Below are 17,838 nucleotides of genomic sequence, written 5' to 3'. Positions count from 1 at the left end.
CACACACACACACACACACACACACACACACACACACACACACACACACACTTGACTCCTCACTGATTTTGTAAGTTTGTCCAATGACAAAGAAATGAAAAGTCTCAGAACAGTATCATTTCAATGGTAGGTTTATTTTAACAGTGGCAGATAGCACATCAAAAGGTAAATCGGAAAAATAACCTTAAATAAAAGATAGCAACTGATTTGCATTTCATTGAGTGAAATAAGTTTTTGAACCCCTACCAACCATTAAGAGTTCTGGCACCTGCCCACAGAATCAATCAATCAAGCAGACTCCAAACTCTCCAACATGGGAAAGACCAAAGAGCTGTCCAAGGATGTCAGAGACAAAATTGTAGACCTGCACAAGGCTGGAATGGGCTACAAAACCATTAGCAAGAAGCTGGGAGAGAAGGTGACAACTGTTGGTGCGATTGTTCGAAAATGGAAGGAGCACAAAATGACCATCAATCGACCTCGCTCTGGGGCTCCACGCAAGATCTCACATCGTGGGGTGTCAATGGTTCTGAGAAAGGTGAAAAAGCATCCTAGAACTACACGGGAGGAGTTAGTGAATGACCTCAAATTAGCAGGGACCACAGTCACCAAGAAAACCATTGGAAACACATTACACCGCAATGGATTAAAATCCTGCAGGGCTCGCAAGGTCCCCCTGCTCAAGAAGGCACATGTGCAGGCCCGTCTGAAGTTTGCCAATAAACACCTGAATGATTCTGTGAGTGACTGGGAGAAGGTGCTGTGGTCTGATGAGACCAAAATAGAGCTCTTTGGCATTAACTCAACTCTCTGTGTTTGGAGGAAGAAAAATGCTGCCTATGACCCCCAAAACACCGTCCCCACCGTCAAGCATGGGGGTGGAAACATTTTGCTTTGGGGGTGTTTTTCTGCTAAGGGCACAGGACAACTTAATCGCATTAACGGGAAAATGGACTGAGCCATGTATCGTGAAATCCTGAACGACAACCTCCTTCCCTCTGCCAGGAAACTGAAAATGGGTCGTGGATGGGTGTTCCAGCACGACAATGACCCAAAACATACAGCAAAGGCAACAAAGGAGTGGCTCAAGAAGAAGCACATTAAGGTCATGGAGTGGCCTAGTCAGTCTCCGGACCTTAATCCAATAGAAAACCTATGGAGGGAGCTCAAGCTCAGAGTTGCACAGAGACAGCCTCGAAACCTTAGGGCTTTAGAGATGATCTGCAAAGAGGAGTGGACCAACATTCCTCCTAAAATGTGTGCAAACTTGGTCATCAATTACAAGAAACGTTTGACCTCTGTGCTTGCAAACAAGGGTTTTTCCACTTAGGCCACATACAGACATCAGACCATAGTCTTTGGAAAATGAAAGATCACAGGCCAATCTTACCACCCTTCCTGTAGTATAAGAGCCATACTCTACACAGTCTTTTCTATGGAGCTGAACTCCACATCAGAAAAAAATCTTTGCAAGATGCTGCACACACAGATGCTGTACAGACACAAAAGATCAGTATCTGCAAAAGATCTGTTCCTGCCAAAAATCAATTCCTGCAAATTGCAATGATAGTCTATGAGATCTGCAGATCATCATACACACATGATTTAACTGACATTCATCTGCAGATCTGCAGATCTGAAAATCCATCCTGGTGGATCTGATCTGCAGATGAATGTCAGTTAAATCATGTGTGTATGATGATCTGCAGATCTCATAGACTATCATTGCAATTTGCAGGAATGGATTTTTGGCAGGAACAGATCTTTTGCAGATACTGATCTTTTGTGTCTGTACAGCATTTGTGTGTGCAGCATCTTGCAAAGATTTTTTTCTGATGTGGAGTTCAGCTCCATAGAAAAGACTGTGTAGAGTATGGCTCTTATACTACAGGAAGGGTGGTAAGATTGGTCTGTGATCTTTCATTTTCCAAAGACTATGGTCTGATGTCTGTATGTGGCCTAAGTATTAAGTCTTTTATTGTTAGAGGGTTCAAAAACTTATTTAACTCAATGAAATGCAAATCAGTTGCTATCTTTTATTTAAGGTTATTTTTGTGATTTTCCTTTTAATGTGCTATCTGCCACTGTTAAAATAAACCTACCATTGAAATGATACTGTTCTGAGACTTTTCATTTCTTTGTCATTGGACAAACTTACAAAATCAGTGAGGGGTCAAATAATTATTTCCTCCACTGTATATATGGTTTGATAAGTAGTGTTGGTGTTTGAATTATGTACAATGAATTCATACACCAGAATACTAACGGCCACCGCTGTTCAGCACCGAAAAATCGGGCAGGGTCCGTAAAGGTTCGCTGTCCTGCATGTCACATTGCGCTTCACGTGATTCCGATACTAGCAGTGGCCTCCTCCTGACCCTGTCAGCTCTTAAAGTGAACCAGAGATGAAGCACCCTTATGTATTTTACCATATATATCAATGGGGACATTAGAGAAAACGCCTACCCTGCACTCTGTTTCATTTTTAACTGTTCAGCTTGCTTATTATCAGCCATGATAAAATCCCCGACTGAGCATTCAGTCTGGCTTTGCTCAGGAATTTTTATAGCTGAGCCTGTGTTCTCTGGTGTCTTTTCAAGCCCAAGCCTGCCCCCTTGTGGCTCTGCTCAGGAATCATTATAGCTGAGTCGTTATAGCAAAGCCAGACCGAATGCTCAGTCAGGGATTTTATCAGGGCTGATTAGGAGCAAGCTGAACAGTTAAAAATGAAACGGACAGCAGGGTAGGTGACACACACACACACACACACACACACACACACACACACACACACACACACACACACACACACACACACACACACACACACACACACACACACACACACACACACACACACACACACACACACACACACACACACACACACACACACACACACACACACACACACACACACACACACACACACACACACACACGCTTCGTCTCTGGTTCACTTTAAGGGTGCTGAACAGCAGCGGCCAGGAGTATTGGTAAGGATTGTCTTAAGATGGCCATACACGTATAGATTTGCAGCAGATTCGACCATCAGATAGATTTCTGGCAGATGCCTGTCAAGTCCAATCTGCCAGGAATCTATCTGATGTGTGCAACACACTAGGAACAGATTTCCAATAGATTTTAGAATGAAATCTGTTGGAAATCGATTTTAAATGCATTATTGGACCATTAGATCCAATGCAACTCAATGGGCCATCGATCTGTTACCGGCAGCAGATCGACCTAGATTTTCCATCCTGTCAGATCAAAACGATCGAAATTGATCGAAATCTGACGTAAATCGATTGAATGGGGAATTTGATAGGATTAATTTCTGATCGATTCTATAGAAATCGACCAGTGTATGAGCCCCTTTACTCTTGCTAAAAGTGGCAATAAACTTTAAAGTGGACCTGAACACTTGCACAGCACAGAAGATAAACACAGAGAAGTACAACCTGTATGTATTTAGAGAGTTTAGCCTGTCTAATTCCCCCTCATTTGTGTCTAATTGCAAGTTGTAATTTGATGTGTGTCACCTACCATGGCAGATAAAGCAGATAGGCTCATTTGAAAGCACGGGATGTTAACAATGTGTCTGTTTCCATGAAAGCAGGAAGTAGAAACCGTGCAGATTTATTTCAGGATTTGTATCAGCTGTAACAAAAAAAGTTTGTCTTTAAAGGTTATTATGCTGTTGCGTATCTTTTACAGCAGAGAGGAAGTTCTGAGTTCAGATCCACTTAAAAGTGGTCCTGTGGATCTTTTTTCAAGGAGTCCACCTGATAACACCTCCAACTTCTTCCCCCCCCCCCCCCCCCCCCCCCCTGCACATACACGTCTCTCTTAGTTTTATCCAGTTTGGCCTTATTGCAAACATCTGTCCTGCTGCATAATTTTTTTTAGTCAATTTTTTTGCACTCGTGTAGAGAGTATAGGAGCGCAGGAAAATTAATGAGCAAACGCTGAGCCTTGCGATTTTCTTGCAATTTACCAATGCAAACCTGCTATTTCCTGTTCTTATCTAGCCATGGAAACTCACTAAATGCTTTTGCAAATACAAAAGGACGAAATGCAGATAATCGCAGAGAAAATCGTAAAAAAATCAAGAAGCCTTTGCAATTGCATTTTGCAATAGAAAAGAGACCTCTGTTCCTCTGCCACTGACTGCAGTTTTTGACGCAGTGTGCAGTGGTCAGAATACACCAACCCTGTAACTAGCGCGTAATGGCCTTTTCCTAGCTGCTGGATGAGTAGAAGTATTTAGAGGGTTTTTGTTTTTTTAATGCTTTTACAAAATGTAATGTGTGGGTGCGCCACGTCCATAAAAGAGCTTTTCAATGCAATTTTGGAAGCAACAGGCAATAATGAATGAGGGGAAGGTTAGGAACCAGCTAAAACCTTTTAGGCATGTTGGCCGTTCTAGCTCTACTGATATTAACACAGTCAAGCTGCAATATGCTGGAAAAAACAGAACATAAATGTGAGATGAGCTATAAAACGCCTTATCAAGCCGGGCTAATTTACAGCGGTACAATTCGCCATTAAATCATTTTGTGTTCCCGCTTTGTGCCTGTGCTGTAACCCCACAGTCCTCCAAATCTCACTCCTACTTGAAGAAACTTATGGAGGTCTCACGTGTTTCACTTGCAATCATTTGAAAGCACTTTTGATTCAGTAAAACTGTTGCAGTGGTGAGAAATTGGCCTCATCTGGTTTTCAGCGTAACAGAGAGCGCCTATACCAGTTGACTCTGCACATGTTGTGACGTCACAAATACGCCAGTGTCAGGTGGTGTAGGTGCTCACGGTGATGGTGGACACCAGAGGAGGCCGGTAATCGCAGCGGTGGAGAGGTGAGACTTTTAAACACAAATTACATTTGGGTGGGGGGGAGACACTGGTTGGGGGTCCATCGGGTCTATTGATCATCGTGGTATCGAACTGCGCTACTGCAACGCACATGATCAAGCCTTTATGACCGAGATTTTTCTGCCATTCCCAGGCCGCAATATCACATAATGTACGGGCACCCTTGGCAACCACTACATACCACAATTTACAGATCAGCTGATGTTAATGTTTAGAACTGGGGTCAGGAATGCAGTAGTTTACATAATACATTTTTCAGAAATGTATAACTTCTCACTCTAATTTCAAATATTTTTTTTCTCTTTCTCTCTTCTTCTTCCCCTCTGGACGATAAATAAAGAAACGAAAGAGGTAAGTTGAACATCTGAAACGTAAATAACCAACTAATTTATTGTTAGATTTAACACAAGAACCAAATGACGAGAGATGATCAATGAGATGCAAATCATTCTGAGTTGATGCCGGATTATGCAAGTTCATTATGCAAAGTTATGGACCAATGCAATTCCACCTTGGCATAATTTGATTAGTTCATTTTCAAGCGGCATAAATTTGCACACTAAAATTCGCATAATCTTACATCCACACGGAATTATTTGCACCTCTTTAATCATCCCTACGATTGACCAAAAAGCAGTATATCTCCACTCTCAAATGTATATCCTACAACTGTTTCTGAGGGGTGACACTAGACTACCATGTGTACATCAGGTAGGTAATCCCCCTTAATACATATATGTGAAAGTAGCTCTTTGTAATCATGTTTGAACAGTGATGTAACAACAGGAGATATAGGAGATGCAGGGAACACATGGCTCTGGACCTCTGGAGCCACCTGGGGCTGCCATTCAGCCTCTGCATTAGCACTAGTATTGGTGTTTGAATTTGCCATAGCCAATTCAAAACTGCCAAAACCTCCAGACTGTCACCAAACATGCGGATATAGTCAGACCTGTCCACTTGTTCGGTGCTAAACGGCGGCACCCGGGAGTATTCAGGTGTTTCAAATCAGCTATGCAAAATTCGAACACCGACAATAATGAGCGCATAATTTGTGCTGTAGTGGTAATGATCGTATTTATGTGTATTTTGTAGAGTCTGAAGTATTTGCCACCCCCCTGCCAAAATTGTTTTAGAGCTTGAGCACATGTCCCTTTTCGCTTAGGGTCCTTTTAAACTTAAAGTGGTCTAACGCCCAGCATTTCAACTTTGCTTTAAAAGATTGCTTACAGCTTAGAAACTATTATGCCAGATATATTTTTTTTTTTTTTTAGCAGAAATTCACTGAATGGATTAAACATGGCACTTGAGTGTTGCATTTAGCTAGAAATTATCCTCAGTGCTGAGGTTATTAGATACAAATGTATCTATTTACAATGTAAATATACAAACACCTCTCTGAGAGAGCACAGAGGGCTTCCCAGGGGCTTTTCAGAGGTCTATTTGCATTCCAAACAAAGATACATTTGTAACTAAACCTCAGCACTGACCCTGATTTCTAGCTAAATGCAGCACTAAAATGTCATGTTTAATCCATTCAGTGAATGTCTGCTTAAAAAAAAATCTGGCATAATAGTTTTCTAAGCTGTAAGCAATCTTTTAAAGCAAAGTTGTAATGCTGGGTGTTAGACCGCTTTAATCAGTTAGTACGTGTATTTTATTCTTCTCCATAGCAGTGCATGAAAAATCTTTCAGTTAAAACTCCTATAGTGGGAACTGTGCCATAGGGAAACATGGGCATTACTTTGAAAATTAGTTGTCCTTTCAGTTATAATGGAGAGCAACTGATTAGGAGTAAAAGGACCCTACCGCACACAGTTTTCGAATGACATAATAGTTTGGAATATCGGTGTATGTGAACGATGTCATTTAAACGATTTGGTGTTTCTTTTTGCCGGGAAATGTCGTTTTATGACATCGCTGGATTGTGTGTGCCGACTTTTATCTAGCGTGTGTACAGAGCTTTAAACCGCTCTCTCACTGTATTTGGAAAGTAGGTTTTGGAGGGAAGCGTCGTCAAATTATTTGATGTGTAAAGTGCTCAAGTGTCCCAGTGTAAAATTTGCACTTTGGCTACTCCTCTGTGTATGAATGCATTCACTTGTGTATTTAAAGAGAACCCGAGGTGGGTTTGAAGAATATTATCTGCATACAGAGGCTGGATCTGCCTATACAGCCCAGCCTCTGTTGCTATCCCAAACCCCCCTAAGGTCCCCCTGCACTCTGCAATCCCTCATAAATCACAGCCATGCTGCTGACAAACAGCTTGTCAGAGCTGGCTGTGTTTATCTCTATAGTGTCAGTCTGCTGCTCTCCCCGCCTCCTGCAGAACTCCAGTCCCCGCCTGCATCCCTTCCCTCCCTGCTGATTGGAGGGAAGGGATGGGGGCAGGGACCGGAGCTGTGCAAGAGGCGGGGGAGCAGCCGAGACTGACACTACAGATGTAAACACAGCCTCACGGCACGGCTGTGATTTATGGGGGATTGCAGAGTGCAGGGGGACCTTAGGGGGGTTTGGGATAGCAACAGAGGTTGGGCTGTATAGGCAGATCCAACCTCTGTATGCAGATAACATTCTTCAAACCCACCTCGGGTTCTCTTTAAATCAACACCAACAAAAAAAACACTTAATTCACTTATGTGTATCTATGTTTTATCTGTTCTTTTTATTTAAAAAATTACTATAACGAATAAACCATGACAAGTGCAAGAACTTCCTGAGCCCACAAGACGTAGCCCCTGGGTTGTGTGTACTGTGTTTGGAGAACCTAGGCCATAGACTAATTTGTCTCTCCATCAGTGTTGACCTATCAAGACAGTGGCGAAATGTTGGCAGAACTTCCTATAGACATGCTTCCAGCACCCTTGTGAGCAAGGCCCGTTCCTCACATATTATAGTCTACTCTTCAGGAATTATCATACACAGATCTTCTGTAATGCAGAGCTTCACCTGTTGGGGTCACTGTTGGACCACAGAAATGTGGAACACTCAGAATTGCAGAAGGTTATAGCACTAGTGTAAGTGTAAATGAAGATTTGCTTCCTATAGGGCTTAGGTGCACAATATGCAGTACGCCTCCCCCCTGGGGCTACTTATGCTGGGCTAAAAGGGTGCTTGGGCTTGTACAGTCAATCCATTATGGCAAGTTTTCAGATTACAAACCCAAATGCACCAAACAATTGTATATACATCAAGTGGTACTTGAGATGAGGTTACACACAATCGGGTGTATTTGTCGAACATGGCCTTTATTAAAGGGGCACATGCTGAAATAATGTTAGGAACTAATGTAGGTAATGCAGACTTGGGGCCTCATTTAGTGGCTGGATAGTGTAATGGTTAAGGGCTCTGCCTCTGACATGGGAGACCAGGGTTCGAATCTCGGCTCTGCCTGTTCAGTAAGCCAGCACCTATTCAGTAGGAGACCTTAGGCAAGTCTCCCTAACACTGCTACTGCCTATAGAGCGCATCCTAGTGGCTGCAGCTCTGGCGCTTTGAGTCCGCCAGGAGAAAAGCGGGATATAAATGTTCTGTGTTTGTTTGTTTGATTTACTAAGGATTTCCCCAGAGCTGGAGATTATCAGGGAACAGAAGTTATCCAAATCTGGTCCTGATTTATTTAAAAAAAAAAAAAAAAAAAAAAGCCTTAGTTGAGCACCATTTCAGTGCCATACAAGCAGGCAGGGTCAGGGGAAAGGTAATGTACCTGTTTTAATGGCGCTTTCCATGTAAGGAGGAAGTATTGGACGTGACATAGAATGCACTGTGAAGCGCGCAGAAGTGAACTGCCCCTGACCTTATCTGCTTGTTCGGTACTGAAATGGTGCTTAAAGAGAACCCGAGGTGTGTTTTAAAGAATGTTATCTGCATACAGAGGCTGGATCTGCCTATACAGCCCAGCCTCTGTTGCTATCCCAAACCCCCCTAAGGTCCCCCTACACTCTGTGATCCCTCATAAATCACAGCCATGCTGTGAGGCTGTGTTTACATCTGTAGTGTCAGTCTTAGCTGCTCCACCGCCTCCTGCATAGCTCCGGTCCCTGCCCCCGTCCCTTCCCTCCAATCAGCGGGGAGGGAAGGGATGCAGGCGGGGACCGGAGTTCTGCAGGAGGCGGGGAGAGCAGCAGACTGACACTGTAGAGATAAACACAGCCAGCTCTGACAAGCTGTTTGTCAGCAGCGTGGCTGTGATTTATGAGGGATTGCAGAGTGCAAGGGGACCTTAGGGGGGTTTGGGAAAGCAACAGAGGCTGGGCTGTATAGGCAGATCCAGCCTCTGTATGCAGATAATATTCTTCAAACCCACCTCGGGTTCTCTTTAACTGTGGTGTACAGCAGTATTCAGGTGTTCCGAATTCAATAGACACTACAGTGTTCTCCCCAGAATTTTTTTCCAGCCGGGTGGCATGGAAGAGTAGCCTGGTGGGACGAGATGAGCGAATGCAGGGCCGGTGCTTCTCTGCACAACTCTGCTTACAGCAGAGGAGGTGGTGAGCCGACGACAGCCGGGTGCTCACAAAAACTAGCTAGGTGGAGCACCCGGCTAAAAGAGCCTGGGGAGAACACTGCACTACATCCAGGCCAAGTTTGCAGAACGTTGTATTCTCTACTTCTCTCTAACCTGGAACAACCTTAGTAAATTGGGATCAGTATTCCTTCATATATATTTCAGAGTTCCATATTTATGACATTCATAAATTCTGTGTTCACAGGACAACAATAATGAACGTGTTGGATTCAGAGAGTCTCAGGTGCCCTCTCCAGAGGTTGCACATTATATTTCATGCTACCTATTACTGGTCCCCCTGCCCCAGTTGTGACTAATGTTCCTGCACTCCTTAATAAGTACCATTCTCAATTACTTACTGGCTTTGGGTTCCCAGTGATGGAATATGCCGCATCATAGAGTCGTCAGCGGAACTTCCATCCAATAATGCCCCCCCCCCCCCCCATCTGATTGTTAATAGAAGCCTTCCCCAGAATATTTGGGGTAATTTAGCACTGATGGTGTCTGTGGTCTGGTCTCCAGCCTCCTCCTTCCTTAGTGAGAACAGGAATAAGCCAGCCCAACAACTCCTATGTCATCACCAACAGTTCAGAAGCCCTGACAGCTGTTGGAGTGTGCCGACACCTTAAAGTACTGTACACCTGAACCAAGAAGGATATGATGCCTGCCATATTTATTTCCTGTTAAACAATACCAGTTGCCTGCCAGACTTGCTGATCTCTTTGGCTGCAGTAGTGTTTGAATCACAAATCTAAAAAATGCACGTGTCTAATGTTGTCAGACTTCCGTCAGAAACTCCTGATCTACATGCTTGTTCCCGGTCCAAAGAAGCAGAGGCTCAGCAGGGTAGCCAAGCAATTTGCATTGCTTATAAGGAAATTAATCTGTCAGCCTCCATATCCCTCTCAGTTTAGGTGTGCTTTAAAGTGATCCAGAGACAAATCATCCTCATGTATTTACCATATATATCAGTGGGAACATTAGAGAAAACACCTACCCTGCTCTCTGTTCCATTCTTCACTGCTTAGCCTGCTTGTTATCAGCCCTGATAAAATCCCCGACTGAGCATTCAGTCTGGCTTTGCTCAGGAATCATTATAGCTGAGTCATAGCAGAGCCAGAAGGGGGCAGGCTTGGGATTGAAAAGAAATCAGAGAAGACAGACTCGGCTATAATGATTCCTGAGCAAAGCCAGACTGAATGCTCAGTGGGGAATTTTATCAGGGCTGATAACAAGCAGGCTGAACAGTGAAGAATAAAACAGAGAGCAGGGTAAGTGTTTTCTGTAATGTTCCCACTGATATATATAGTAAAATACATGAGGATGCTTCCTCTCTGGTTCACTTTAAGTCCAATGCACATCTGCAACTTAGATTGCCCAGAACAAGGATTGCAGATTGTTCTGTATGCATTTTTTTTAAGTGTGTGTAGGTGTCTGAGAGTGCTTGCTGGCAGCCCTCTAGTGATGGGGCACAAGGGAAAAACCATACCTTATCGCTATTGTTCTATACCAGCCCAGGCACGAGCTGCTTTCTCTTGCTTGCCCCCCCCCCCCCCCCCCCCCTTCTCCCCTCTGTAGAGTAGAGGATGTTGATAGCCAGTGTTGCTGTCCTGTGTTCAGTATTTCCATTATGTGTCACTGTACTGGATTCAGGCTGTCACAATTTTTATCTCAGATGACTGTTAAAAGTGTATATGGGGCTTTAGTAATGTTATTTATTCTTTGTGCTCATATTGTATATTTGAATATGTTCTTATTTGTAAGAAACGAGACCTGCATGCTGGTATAATCAGATGGGGTAAAAGCTGCACATACGGTAATGTACAGTAGAGCTGCATTTTCCCAAAAGATAATACTGTGACTTATGAGAGGAAAAATCTAGTAGCATCCTGTCAGACCGTCTTTGGGGTCACTCATTAGGAGCTGAGGGTCCACTTTGTGAGGGCAGAACAAATTATACCTTAAAATGCCAAGGAAAAATTAGGATTTGGATTTTAAATTATCGATTTACAATTGTAGTGCATTAAATGAAATTACATATTTCACTACTTTTTTCCATAGCAAGAAGGAGAAACAACAGAATACAAATTTGAATGGCAAAAGATGGCCCCTCGAGAAAAGTAAGAATTTATTTTTTCCGTTATTAATTTATTTGTGACTTGTCATTCAAAAAAATAGATTTATTTGCAACACTCCCATTCTTCTTTTAAGTTTTCAATTTCTCTGTGAACCGATTGTTTGTTTGTTTTTTATCGAATTGTCATAAAAATGGGATCACTTTATTGTATTGTGTGTGGCCACCTTAACCACTTCACCACTGAGGGGTTTTACCCCCTGACCACCAGAGCAATTTTCACCTTTCAGCGCTCCTTCCATTCATTCGTCTATAACTTTATTATTACTTATCCCAATGAAATGAACTATATCTTGTTTCTTTCGCCACCAATTAGGCTTTCTTTAGGTGGGACATTATGCCAAGAATTATTTTATTCTAAATGTGTTTTAATGGGGAAATAGGAAAAAATGTGGGAAAAAATTATTTTTTTAGTTTTCGGCCATCATAGTTTTTAAATAAAGCATGCTACTGTAATTAAAACCCATGGAATGTATTAACCCATTTGTCCCGGTTATAAAACCATTTAAATTATGTCCCTATCACAATGTTTGGCGACAATATTTTATTTGGAAATAAAGGTGCATTTTTTTCAGTTTTGCATCCATCCCTAATTACAAGCCCGCAGTTTACAAAGTAACAGTGTTATACCCTCTTGACATAAATATTTAAAACGTTCAGTCCCTAAGGTAACTATTTATGGTTTTTTTTTTATTGTATATATATATTTTTTTTTTTTTTTAATTACAAAAAAAAAATAAAAATTGGAGTGTGGGAGGTAATGAGTTATTTTATTTATTGTGTAAATGTAATGTTTGTATATGTAAAATGCTTTTAGGGTGTAGTTTACTATTTGGCCACAAGATGGCCACAGAGTGTTTGTTTACGTGCGACCTGTAAGCGTCCGGAAGGACGCTTACAGGAAGCAGTAGGAGGCTGGGAGACGCACAATGATCTCACTGTTTCTGAAAGAAGCAGCAGATCATTGCGGGGGCTAGATCAACGAACGGGAATGGATTTTCCCGTTCATTGATCTCCGGGCGAGCGGGCGGCGGCGTGCACGAGCGGCGGGTGCGCGCGCACGAGCGGCGGGAGCGCGGAAGGTACGGATTTCTCCGTCCCTGGTTTTTTAGGAGGGAAAAAAGGGGCGGAGAAATTCGTACCGCTGGGGGTAAAGTGGTTAAAGGACTTACGAGGCGAATGTACTAAAAAAAGTTATTTACCTTATTGCAATAGCTGACCTCAGACCAGACGATCGGCGCCTCCCTTGTCATTTTCAGACCCTCTCTTATCTAAATCCACGCTTCATTACACGACTCGACCCTCCCTTGGGTCGCCTTATCTAATGGCGATTAGAATCGCCGCTTTAAAATTCAGATGCCTGCGTAGGTTCGCATAGCCGCTGTTGCGGCTGCGCAGGTTTCCGGCCCTGTCTGCGGGCCGTCCTAGCTTCGTGCATGCTGATATACGTCATATGGGCGTCCCCACATGACCGCCCACATGACTAAGTTGTGTTCCAGTCAGCCGCGCCCCCTGTGATCACGCTGGCACAGCGCTGCTACTGTATGCTGAGGGGGCGTGGCTGACTGGAACACAACTTAGTCATGTGGGTGGTCATGTGGGGAGGCCCACATGACGTATATCAGCATGCACAGAGTTAGGACAGCGCGCAGACAGGGCTGGAAACCTGCGCAGCCGCAATAGCGGCTATGCGAACCTAAGCAGGCATTTGAATTTTAAAGCGGCGATTCTAATCGCCATCAGATAAGGCGACCCAAGGGAGGGTCGGGTGGTGTAATGAAGCGTGGATTTAGATAAGAGAGAGTCTGAAAATGACAAGGGAGGCGCCGATCGTCTGGTCTGAGGTCAGCTATTGCAATAAGGTCCTTGCATCTGTCTTTAAAGCAGGGCCTTTTTAACCTGTGGTTGAAAAGCCCACCGGTGGTACTTTGCTGTTGGCCAGGTGGTACACACCAGGTTTGCCTTCCACTGTATTGCCCGCCTGCCACTTGTCCTGGTCCCGTCCTGCCTACACAAAGTTTGGCTACCCCTCCCTCACTCCTTGCTGTGCTGCTCTGCAGCATGCTTCAGACCTCAGATCAGTGGGGAAGAGAAAGCCAGGCGAACGGTGCACAGTGATGGCGCAGATACAGAAAATTACATCACTGCTCTCTTCCTGTGTTTGAAGTATACACGCCATCACTGGGCACCGTTTGCCTCTTCTCTTCACTGCGGCTGGCTTGCCGATGATCTGAGGGGTGAACTATTCCGCAGGGCAGCACAGCAAGGAGTGGGTGGGGGGAAGAAGAGGAACTTGCAAGGCTACCTATATTGGCAATCTAACAATCTGTAGGCTAGCAATCTAATTGTAGTTTTTTTTTTCTCCACCAATGCCTCCTACTTTTCCCCTCCCATATGCCCTCTTTTCTTAAAGTGTGCCTGTAAGAAAAAAGTGCCCCTGGGGGGATACTTACCTCAGGGAGGTAGAGGCCTTTGGATCCTAAAGAGGCTCCCCCCTTCCTCCTCAGTAGAGGGGATCCAGCACTGGAAGCCCAAAGTTCTACTTGTCGGTGTGGGTGCATGCGCAGTAGCTTGTCTCCGTTCATGCTCCAGCAGAAACAGCCAAGCCCGATTGCATCCAATCTACTGCGCAGGCACACTGGTGGTACTTTTTTCAAGCGATAAATTTTCAGGCGATAAAAGTGCTACAATTAGTGAAAAGGTTGAAAAGCCCTGTTTTAAAGAACAACTATCAAAGAAACTGCTCTTCTGCAAACCCCACATACCTATAGAGCGTTTAGCCAGCAACAATAGAAAACTTGTCTGAAGTCTCTCATCACAGCTTATGGGAAAAATGCGTTGTTTACCAGCTGTTTTTAACAATTTGTGTCGGCATCAGGCTAGAGCTATACCATGTTGCTAGGTTCCACTTCTCTGTCCCTATTCACAGAGGAATGATTTACTGTTTGTTTCTGCCTTGCCTGCTTTTACACAGATCATATGAGAACCGCTGCAGAGAAGGATCTGAAATGGAGGACCTGTACTTTTTCCTTATTTGAATGCTTCCCCCCCCCCATTTAGAATGAGCGATTTCTGACTGTAAACGGTTTACTTTAGACTGCGAGGCAGAGAGAGAGAGAGAGAGAGACACTAACACAGAGCTGCAGCTGATGATTATTAACACACATTTGGTGCTATATTGCTGCTTTCTATCATTCGGAACACATTCCAGTCACAGTATTACAGCCAGTGATGATTGTCTCTGTATGCCGGATGTTTTGGACACGGTCCTCCATAGCAATGCTTTACTAATAGCCTTTTGTTTCTGATTGCAGGTATGCTAAAGATGACATGAATATCAGAGATCAGCCTTTTGGCATACAGGTTAGTGTTACTGTATAATGTGTGTGTGTTATGTCAACTCCAAGCATTACCTTCTGCATTCACCTGTCTCGTGCAATGCTTTTACTCCTATTAAAGCATAACTATAGTGTGCTAGCAAAGCAGAATATATTTTATTATTTGTATTATAAGACCTTTGTGGAGTTTAACAGCTGTGGCTGAAGCTGTTTCATTGGCTATCTCTGTAAGGCACTCCTCAACGGTAATGGGAGACAAACTTTGTAAGATGACAGCTGCCAGCAGTACAGACAGGATTTAGGGCCTATTTCCACTACGCCCGAATCCGAGCTGAATCTTCAGCTTTTTCTCAGTGTATGTGAAGGGAGGGGAAAGCTGCCTAAATAGTGGCTCGCTGTCCATATCGCACTGCAGTGCGTATCTGGATGGCATGCTAGGGATTTATCCAGCGCGCCGCGGAAACCCTAAAGCTATACATGGCACGGTTTAGCAATCCGAGCTGCGGCAAAGCAGCAGAATGGGAACTGTGGCCAAATTGGAAACGGCCAAGGCTCCTAGTGGAAACCGCCCCTTTTAGAGATGGAACAATGGCCACAATTCATTAAGGTTATGCTAGTGATAAGGCCAGTGAAAACTTATAACCACACATCGATCAGTATTTTAAGTGTAATGCCTAGTACACACCATACAATTTTCAGTAAGATTTTCAGTTACATTTACCTGCCAGATAGATAATTTCCAACATATTGGAAATTGTCGATCTAACCATCTATCTGCCTGGCAATTAGGCATTGTTCTACTCAGCAGGAGATAACCAGAAGACAATGCACCAGAGATAATGACCAGTCTCTACCAGTACTTTACAGAAAAAAATCTAACAGAAAATTGTATGGTGTGTACTAAGCATAAAGCTGGGAATACACGGTTTATTTTTGAGGTGATTAGATGGTTCGATAGATAATTTCTTACATGTCCGATCTCCCTTTCAATTGTTTCGATTTCTGATAGAAGTGAGTGAAAAGATATAAGAAAAACAAGTGGAAGATAAGAGAATTGACTGCAGAATTGAGCAGCAAAAACGATCGAGAGGAGAATCGAGCACCAGAAACGAACAGTGTATTCCCAGCGTTAATTCAGTAAAGAAGCTTGCCTTATTAAGGTGTAGTGATACGTTTTCACAGTGAGAGTGTTATCTTATCACTCCAGTTTTAAGTTATTACCTGTGTAGTTATTCTTATATGCAGTAGAGAGGAAGGAGCACATGTAGGCAGGATTTAGCTTTGCCTCTCCAGCTGCTGTCCCTGCCGGTATGATTACAGCTAGCCTGCAGGAGGACCCTGAGTATGGCAGCCAGGGAAGGAGAGAGAGAGAGAGAGAGAGAGAGAGAGAGAGTGTGCCCGTCTTTGGCTGTGTATACATATGCTTGATGTCTCTCTCTTCCTTCATCTCTGTGTGTCTGCTGTGTATTTCTCTCTATACGGAGTCCCCACTGCATAAACCTCTAAAAAATAAAGCAAACACCTCAGAAACCTCTATTTTACATTACAGTCTCTTGTAACACTCCACTTAAATACAGCTGAGGCCAGGAAATAATTCCTCTGACACTTTTTAGATTTGTTATCACTTGCATTCCTCTCTGTGAATTAACATCTTTAAGTTTAGTATTGAAATACGATAACAGAGGCGCCAAGCAGAATAAAATTAGTTAAAATTGTTAAAAAGGGGGAAGTGGGTGGACTCACCTCCCTTCTGAAAAAAAGGGCCGGACAGTGGACAGGTTACTTACAGTCTAAAGTAACATTTATTAGTAACTCCAAAAGTGCAACGCGTTTCACGGGTAACAGTCCCGCTTCTTCAGGCAAACGATTATTTGGAGGGTGCAAAATCAGGTCATGAACCAGGTAGAGCGCCTCTCACCTGATTTTGCACCACCCACTTCCCCCTTTTTAACAATTTTAACTAATTTTATTCTGCTTGGCGCCTCTGTTATCGTATTTCAATATTATCTAGTCCATCCTTGGTGGAGGGGTGTATCCCCATTTTCTCCTATCTACAGAGAGCGACTTTTTAACCTGAGCGGGGTCAGGTTACAATTCTCCCCGCCGGCCTTTCCAGTGGTTGCCTTTGTGGCGACCCACCCTTGTGAGTATAATCATCTCATTTATTCACAACAGATCTCTCCATATTAACATACTGCACCATATTGGGCTCTCGGTTTCTCCCCCATTTTCAATCTTTAAGTTTAGAATTTAGTTGTTCATTTTAGGATTGAAACCTTAACTTTAGAAATCAATCCTTAAAGAGACTCCGTAACAAAAATTGCATCCTGTTTTTTATCATCCTACAAGTTCCAAAAGCTATTCTAATGTGTTCTGGCTTACTGCAGCACTTTGTACTATCACAGTCTCTGTCTTTCCCTTGTCAGACTTGTCAGCCTGTGTCTGGAAGGCTGCCAAGTTCTTCAGTGTTGTGGTTCTGCTATGCACTCCCCCCTCAGGGGGGAAAGAAACACACAAATGATCTCTTGAGATTCAAAAGGAAGGCTGTATACAGCCTGCTTGTGTATGGATGTATTTTCTATGTGTGGACATACTGTGCATCAACCTACTTCCTGTTTTGGTGGCCATTTTGTTTGTTTATAAACAAACTTTTTAAAAAAAGTTTTTAACCACTTTTAATGCGGCGGGGAGCGGCGAAATTGTGACAGAGGGTAATAGGAGATGTCCCCTAACGCACTGGTATGTTTACTTTTGTGCGATTTTAACAATACAGATTCTCTTTAATTTAAAGAAAGAATCGTTAATTTAAGGATTACATGAGGTAAATGGCTTAGTGAATACTAAATGCTCTACTTGATTGTACCATGTACCTTGATTTGATTGTACCATGTATGGGCACCTTGAGGTTCATTTTAGTTTGGCATTGGGTTCTAACCTTTTATTTTCATATATTGGCAGGTTCGCAATGTCAGATGTATTAAATGC

At 43.3% G+C, this 17,838-nt stretch overlaps 1 protein-coding gene across 1 annotated transcript in view; it reads left to right on the top strand.

Annotated features, from left to right (window-relative positions):
* Window positions 1-17,838, top strand: part of CIR1 (corepressor interacting with RBPJ, CIR1) — an 80,285-nt gene that overhangs the window by 11,802 nt on the left and 50,645 nt on the right. Inside the window, exons 4-7 of the mRNA XM_068245514.1 lie at window positions 5,215-5,225; window positions 11,443-11,501; window positions 14,830-14,878; window positions 17,812-17,838. The exon at window positions 17,812-17,838 is cut by the window's right edge and continues 91 nt beyond it. Coding sequence (XP_068101615.1) covers window positions 5,215-5,225; window positions 11,443-11,501; window positions 14,830-14,878; window positions 17,812-17,838 — 146 coding nt within the window. The remainder of the gene's footprint in view (window positions 1-5,214; window positions 5,226-11,442; window positions 11,502-14,829; window positions 14,879-17,811) is intronic.

The sequence above is a fragment of the Hyperolius riggenbachi genome, chromosome 7 (assembly GCF_040937935.1).
Source record: "Hyperolius riggenbachi isolate aHypRig1 chromosome 7, aHypRig1.pri, whole genome shotgun sequence".
NCBI classification, from domain to species: domain Eukaryota; kingdom Metazoa; phylum Chordata; class Amphibia; order Anura; family Hyperoliidae; genus Hyperolius; species Hyperolius riggenbachi.
The sequence above is the reverse complement of the archived record's forward strand: the minus strand, read 5'-3'. Positions and strand labels throughout refer to the sequence as shown.